The sequence below is a fragment of the Saccostrea cucullata genome, unplaced genomic scaffold (assembly GCF_032062105.1).
Source record: "Saccostrea cucullata isolate Sc308-1 unplaced genomic scaffold, CSIRO_AGI_Scuc_v1 ctg19344, whole genome shotgun sequence".
NCBI lineage: Eukaryota > Metazoa > Mollusca > Bivalvia > Ostreida > Ostreidae > Saccostrea > Saccostrea cuccullata.
In genome coordinates this window covers 1,029-9,180 of record NW_026939362.1, presented here as the reverse complement: position 1 = coordinate 9,180, position 8,152 = coordinate 1,029, and the positions used below count along the sequence as shown (strand labels likewise).

Genomic DNA, 8,152 nt, shown 5'->3' with positions numbered 1-8,152 from the left:
TCACTTATGAGGTCATGATTTTTAGATACTTGATGATACACTACTAAAAAATCGTTCCATATTTATATATCTAATCATTACCAGTCTCGAATTACAGAGTTTAGTTAATGATGTAAATTGAGATATTGTTGGTCCATAATTTGTAATTAATAACTTTGAACAATGATTGTTTAATGAACTTTTATGCCAACTTTCAAAATTGAACAAATCGTATTCACTTTTTTTTAGTATTTAGGGCAGGCAAAAACCTGCTCGAAGAACGACTCCAAATCAATACTATCCCTTAATTGCAACACACATACAGTTTGCCTGTTTTGGTATAAAGGCCTGAATAGCCACTAGAGCTATGTTTAAAATCGATTGTAATGACAATGTTAAAGTTGTCCCTTTTCTGTACATATGTATATTTTTTGTGAGACATTTCTACATCACATAAGTCTTACGTCTATCTGCTAGTACTAGTTTTACCATTATCATTTTTATTTCACATAGTGAACATATCTTTAGATCGGTCAATATCAGTAGGAATTAGTTCATTGTGTGTTTTAATTGGGTTAAACATGGCAACAAATAGATTTAAAAAACAGACTAAACGATATACAAAAACCATTAGTGACTAAAATGTCCATTTCTTGGTTCTACCATTATAATGTTCCATCGTTGTTAAAATTGAAGACATTTCCAGTAAATATAAAAATAATTGAAAAAAAAATTGAAACTTATTTTGTGCTGCATTTCTCATGCTGGTAAGTATATTTTCACCTAATCGTATTTCCTTTTGCTTGTAAAAGCCTCATAAATACATTGTATTAATTTTATTTATTCAAAGTAGTCAATGTTGTAGTTTTCCTTATAGTTATTCTTAAGGTGTATATTAAAGACTGAAATTAAAAACACGTATAAATGTATTTTTATGCATTATGATTTTCATACTTTATTTAATCTAAGTCTCCCTGTGAGTAGCAGGATTCAAAAACACCATTTTTACAACATTATTATTGTTAATTTTTAAATAAATGTCTTTATTTTACTAGCAAGGACATCTTCTCTTATAGACTGTAGATTCATTTGTTATTTTAGATTCAAAAAAGAGCCACACATCTTGACCACCACATTGAAACATACAAAGACATTGACTCAAATGAAAATTGTTCTATTGCAATAAAATCGATTCAGGCCAATTGTACTGATATGGAAAGGCCTATATGTGTGAGAAACAGAACATTTAAGAACTTGGTTGCTGTGTGTGCCCCCAACATTCCAATGCCCGGATCTCCCGGTAAGGCTAAGATGATCATAAATTGAAAGTAAATTAGACCTTTCAAAATGATCATTAGTTTTCAAATATCTGACAATCTGTCTTGTACGATTGCTTTACATACGAGGGGTTATCCGTAAAAAATCGTGGACAAAGAAAATTTCTTCAAAATCTTTAGTATACAAGTAATGTGGTTGTTTTCTATTTGCGAAATCTTTTTGATCTAGTCCTAGTGTGGAACAAAACATTTGGGGAAAAAAAACCAATGGTAATAGCAAAAGACTCTGTCACTGTTAACCGTTGATGTAAGATTGCTTATTTAGTTGAAGAATAGTAAGCATGTTGGCCATGAGTCTACAGAAGGTCCCATGTGTTAAAGATAATTTCCTCCACTTTTTATGGGGTCTAAGATCTAGAGAAATTAAAGTATGTGCATTAATGAAATTCCTTTATTTTTGTGGGACTTTTTAGCAAAGACGTGACGCTGCTTTAGACACTTTGACTTTATCTTCCGTGTGCCCTAAGGCGATACAACACGTAACATAAATTCTCACAATTTGTTTATTTATGCAAATATTTTTTTGAAATTTGCTATGTATATTATGAAAAATTTACTAAAGAGTAGTGAAAATATTAAAACACATTGATAATTATTTTTACTCTAGACAACTTGTCCACGATTTTACCGGACAACCCTTGTATATTAAGCTGCCAACGAAGCATGCAAATGTATGCCTCAATGGCCTAAATGAATGACTATAACAGCCCATGGGCCTTTAGCTGACATCAGATAATAGGAGAAAGGAGAATTGTGAGGTGTAATTCACTCAAAACTTCGTTTGAATTTTTCCCTTTCATACATGTAAAGAGCATCAAGGCTAGCTTAAAAAATAATTTTAGTATCTTTTTGGATTCTATTAAAGTACACAAACCCTCAGTTTCTGAAAATTCGGCATTAACGAAATGAGATGAAAATTCTCGCAAAAATATCTCTGAATTTTCAAAGTAATGTTTTTTTTTTTGTTTTTTTTTTACCACGATTGCTCTACAAAATTGCATCTTAAAAGTTTATTATATTATACAGAAAAGGATGTATCACAATGACAAAAGAATTGACCTATAGGAAAAAACAATTTCCCGGAAAGAGACATTTAAAAAATTATCTTTATTTGTTCTTTTTCTCCATATATGTGTCTATTTTTTTTTCAAATTTGCATTATATACCTAAAATTTATTATTTACAACTTTAAATTAAATCTCAAAAGTGGACAGAAACATCATTTTGTCTGTTAAAGCGTTGATTTCTGCATGAATTTTGGCCTAGAATTCCTACAGGGCAGGCCTGTCCCTAAAACAATGTGATATTTTGATAGGTAAAGATGTTAGAAATAATTTTTGTTAAGATGTTTTGGGATACCCCTGCCCTTGACATTCACAAAAACCTACAAAAATACAAAAACCTAATTTTGATAAGCTGATTCAAATTTATGCCTTTACATCTTATAGTCAGACTAGATCTGTTGATAAAAAGTGTTATCTTTTACACCATATAAGCTTTCTTTTTGAAGTCGGGGGTTCGAATCCACCTGATGCCACATTACATAATTAATTTAAGTTATCCTTCCTGGTAGAGTATTGGAGTATCCTTAAATAAAAAATGTTTATGAAAACATCTTTTATAATACCCATTGTGTATTTACGTGCTTTATTTTCATTTTTCACAGCTTCATGTCCAGTGTTTACCACAACAATAACAACACCACCCATCCCTATTGTTCAGCCTGACCCTATATCTACTTGTGAGAACTGCTCTCGCTATAACGTATGGGATATAGAAAAATGTAATTATTACATATTTTATCAAATTACTATTTGTCAAATATAAAATTCATACAGATATAAAAGAAAAATCTAATTTGATGGACTGCTAAAATTTGCAATTTTTTTCCAATAATTTTGTGTTCTGGAATTGTGTAACACAAACAAACAGTATCAAAATGAAACAAGATGCTTAAAATATTTTGCAATCCAATAGAATTTTGAATGTAGTTTAAATGATGGCACATCATGTAGTCTCACAACAAACAACAATTTAATGATGACAATTATATAGTGCTTTCTTTAAGGAATAACTGTCTTATTTTTCGTATTCATGAAATAATCAATCGATTGACTTGCATGATAATTTGCATAAACGCCAATGGCGTTTATGCATAAAATTATCACGCAAGCCGATCGATTGATCATCTTCATGAAATCGAAAAATCTGACAGTTATTCCTTATATTTACATGCTTTGATTCCGCCAATCCACGTGCTCCAAGCCCTACTTCTGTCTAGCTGTTTGTTCCGCCCTGCAGGTGTTTTTTTTGGAACCGCGCCAATACATTGACGAGAAATAAATTACATTTACAATTGGTAGTTTTATCTCGGACAAAGACATTGGAAATTTAAATGTAATAAGATAGACTTCCAAGGGATTTCCAGGTTCCAGGATTTGAAGGTGACATTACTGACATAGATGCAGCATTTAATTTTATTCATGATTTAACTTATTGTGGAGGCATATTAGGATGACCGGCAACTTATTTTCACTAGTATAGTTAAATTCATATTCTGATCACAAATTCAGAATGAACGGTATGAACATTCCTCGTGCGTGAAAATTAACATGCTGCGACAACAACACGTGTGATAAAATATTAGTTCCTGTGTTTTTAGGAAATTCATGGTCAAATAGAAATCCAGGCTTAACACATAAATTTTCCACATGTATTTTCCAGGGTTTTTAAAAATAATCATCATCATTATCAAAATTGTTTGGTTGTTATGTATTTAAATCTCGTGTATTCGCATTGTTTTGCTTGCTAATAAATTGTGAAGTGCATTTAAAAATCAAATTTATACAAACATCTGTAGTCTTTTTCACAAAGATTCTTATGACTAAGATAAGAATTTGACGGTTCTCATATTTCTTTGGTTAATAAAGAAAATTATTATTTCAGACGAATAATTCACAGTTTACAGTAATGTAATAGACAATATGAGATTTTTTTTGTAACCTACTACAATTTAGGTACAAATAGAAGAATTGGGAAAAAATAATCTTAGTCGTAAGATTTTTTTATGAAAAGGGTTACTGGACTTTACGATCTGTAAGACACTGTAAACAATTTACAAGTATCATTTTTCTATATATTTTAATAACAAAAAGCTCAAAGTGTAAAAGCTAAAAGAAAGTGTTTTCCATTTTGCGTATTGAAATCTGATTCAGAGAATTCGAAATTAACAAATGTTTGAGATTAAGGGACATATCCTATAGCTTGCGACTAACAAAGAAAGAACATTGCAGGTACTCATCCCCCAAGCTTATTTCCACAGTATCGGGTTAATTTTCTTACCGTTATCGAAAAAGTGATCAAATTCTTGTGTTAAGCCTGAATCCTATTGACCATGAATTTCTTAGAAATGCCGGTAATAATATATTAATTCTCATGCACGAGGATGTTTATACTTTCCATTCTGACTTTGTGATCAGAGTATGAATTTCACAATACTGGTGAAATAAGTTATTGGTCATCCTAATATGTCTCTGCAATAAATTAAATGATGAACGAAATTAAATTATGTATCAATGTCACCTTTTAAATCTTGCATATTCCAAAGTCGTACTCATACTGTAAATGTGACTACGTTCAACAAATGACGTTGTAGATATAAATAACGCCGTAAACGCAACATTTAAGCAGTGTAAATGAAACTTTTGAAATCATTTAGGAAAAAGTCTAGCGTATTTATTTTTCTTATATATTAATAGTTTTGATTTTATCTCCTCTTGACATTTTGAAATTCCTGACTAATTCGTCTGCGTCTTTAAAAAGTTATCCAACTTTTTTAAAGAAAACTAATTTCACAAGATTGGCTTAAAACGTCATTTTTCCATACATTACAAATGCAAAGCCTAAAAAATACTAACAACAATACCACGTTTACAGTAATCTAGCATTAAAACGACGTAGGTTAATTTAATAAAAAATTGCAGATAATACGCTGTGAATTTTAAGGAACATTGTATCAAATTTTCAGGATATGTTTTTTGTTAACAATTTTTATGCAGTAAACCCGCGATCTACCTTCAACATTTGGAATGAGGGTTTTCATATTTCACCGTGTAATTCATGTAAAAAAAAAATTCTTTGGGAACACTGTATATGTCCCATTATTTTAGCTCACATGAGCTGAATGCTCAAGTGCTCTTTTCTAATAACTTTTTGTCCGGTGTCTCTCTGTCTGTATGTAAATTTTTCATAATTTTTATTTCAGAAATCAGAATGCATTAGTATTTTATTTAAAAAAAAAATGGGCATTCATTATCTTTTCTAGAATAATTGAATCAACTGAAATGAATCTCGCGTAAAAAGGCACTTATGGGTATAATCGGGTGTCTTCTTTAGAGAAAGGGGGAATTCGAACTATAATGAAAGTTTTTGTTGTATTTCCACCTCAATACCCTCTAGTATAGGAGATAAAGTAATTCATCAATTTTAATTTTATGATATTCCTTTATCTCTTAATTCTTATGGACAATGCTGAGTAAAAAGAACTAATATTGTTAATTTTGATTTAAACTCCTGTGGGCTTAAAAGGTTGAACCAATGCTATCATAATTAATTCAGATTTTTAAAAAATCTTTTTTAGTAGAAGACAGTTAAAATAGTATGTGACATTAAAACAATTAATTGGCCTCCACCCCCTATCTGATTTTTTGCGTCAAGGATTTATGATACAGAGTGGAGCTAGTTTGATCTTACATTGCAAAGTGTATTTTCTTACAAAAAATTTAAAGAGTTATTACATGAGACACATCATCAATTTTCGTGTAGGTTTATGTTGGTATGGTAAATAAAAAATCATGATTTTGAGGTGAACATCAAGGCCCAGTGCCCACTTTGTATACTTAACATTCACTGCTCATTTTTCTATGATCTCTTAATCTTGCTAAAAATTTTAGATCCAGAATGTCTCAGATTAGAAAATGATACACCTACTCCTCATACCTCTGATACACCTACTACTCATACCTCTGACATACCTACTACTCATACCTCTGATGTTACCCGAAGTTCTGCTGGCAGAAAGGAACAACAAGAAAATGGGTAAGAGCCAACAAAGTATCATAGTCATATCTTTATACTTTTGAGCTTTACCTTTTGGGATCTGTTAGGTTCTCCGCAATTCTTTAACATTTATTTTGATATATACTAGTATTATACTAATTACATGCACGAACATTCACTGAAATATTTTTTTCCTTATTATATCACAAGAGTCACTCAAGTGACCTATTGCTACATATTTTGAATTCAGAATTTTCAGCTTCTTCTCTTCAACCATGGAATCAATTTCAAATAAATTTTTCATATAGCATCAGTGGGTGAAAATATACGATAAATGTGAATTTAATAGTCCCTGCCCACAGGGGCCAGTTGTGTGGGACTTAAACCATCAAAATTTGTCCTATCTTTAAAAATCTTCTTTCCTTCTGGACATCAAGCAGTCTAACTCTTAGCATGATTGTAAAAAGCATTGAGCCCTCTACCGAAATTTTATATTCAGGGCGTAAGGGTCAGGGGTTCTGGTCCTAGGGCAGGGCTCTTTTTATTGTACATATATATTTAACATGCATAATTCTTTTTTAAAAATCTTTTCTGCTCTTGGGAATTAATACAATGAAGTATTCACAAAGTTATGATGAGAAAGGGTGCTTCTTTCAAAATTGTGATTTTCGTTACCCCCAGGTTAGGGATTCTAGAGTTAGGGCAGGGCTCTAATGATAACATAGTGAAAAAACATTTATTAGGTCTTTCCATCTTTCTATGGAGAATTTTGCTTCTTAATTTATTTCCTTGCTTTTTTCTACTATTTTTTCAGCCCAAACGACATTGAAACGCTTAAAAAGATGGAAAGGCCTCTAATTGTTCACTGAGCAATTAGTCTACTAGTTCTTTGAAAGTCTTCTTCTCCGATCTTGGGTACATAGCCAATAACATGTTTAAAGTTATGATAAAGAAGGATGCTTCTTTCAATTTTTGAATTTGATGGCCCCTGATTCAGGGTTTTTAGTGTTAGAGTTTGGGTTTTTAAAATGATTATATAGTGAAAATGCATTAATTCTTGGAAATATTCTCCTCTACTCCTAGGTTTAAGCCGATAAACTATGTACATAGTTGTGAATATGAAGGATGTCTTTTCCAAAATTATGAATATCATGGGCCCTGGGTTAGGGGTTTTAGTTGCTATTGCAGTGCTCTAATGATTAAATAGTGAATATGTATTAATTCTTTGAAAATCGTCTACTCTGCCCCTGGTTTTATGCTGATGATCAAGGACTTTACTTTCCATTTGAGGCTTTAAAAAATAGTGCTTTCATTTTTTCTTTAAATATTTATATACAAAATACCTTTTTTCTGTTCCTCGGCACTTCCTCTGAGTATTAAGTAACCAAAATAAGCATGTGGAGTGTATAGTGAAGATGAGCAATGATGTCTCTTTCAACATTTTGAATTTCATGGCCCTGGTTTTAACACGAACCAAATTCAACTGTTGCATAATACCTGTACTCTGGTGACCATAAGGCCGATGAGCCTCTTGTTTTCTTATGTCCCTAGAATTATATTATTATTATGCCCCCTTTACACCTTGAATAATAATAATAAATCCACAATTTAAAGATTTTATAGGAAAAAAGAGTACCAAAGGAAAATTGGAGGGGGACGGCTATTTGTGGAACGTTTGTAATGGTCTTCTTTACAATTAGACATAGATTTTGCTTTGCTATTCCTGATCTAAAACACACTGGTATATTAAGGTCTTTATTCATGCTGTACTCGGAAAT

At 31.4% G+C, this 8,152-nt stretch overlaps 1 protein-coding gene across 1 annotated transcript; it reads left to right on the top strand.

Annotated features, from left to right (window-relative positions):
* Positions 1-972: 972 nt before the first annotated feature.
* On the top strand, positions 973-6,413 carry LOC134252944 (uncharacterized; the record flags this gene model as incomplete). Its single annotated transcript, XM_062735477.1, has 3 exons — positions 973-1,279; positions 2,983-3,099; positions 6,269-6,413. Coding segments are annotated over exons 1-3 (350 nt in total), but the record flags the coding sequence as incomplete, so codon positions are not given.
* Positions 6,414-8,152: the final 1,739 nt, after the last annotated feature.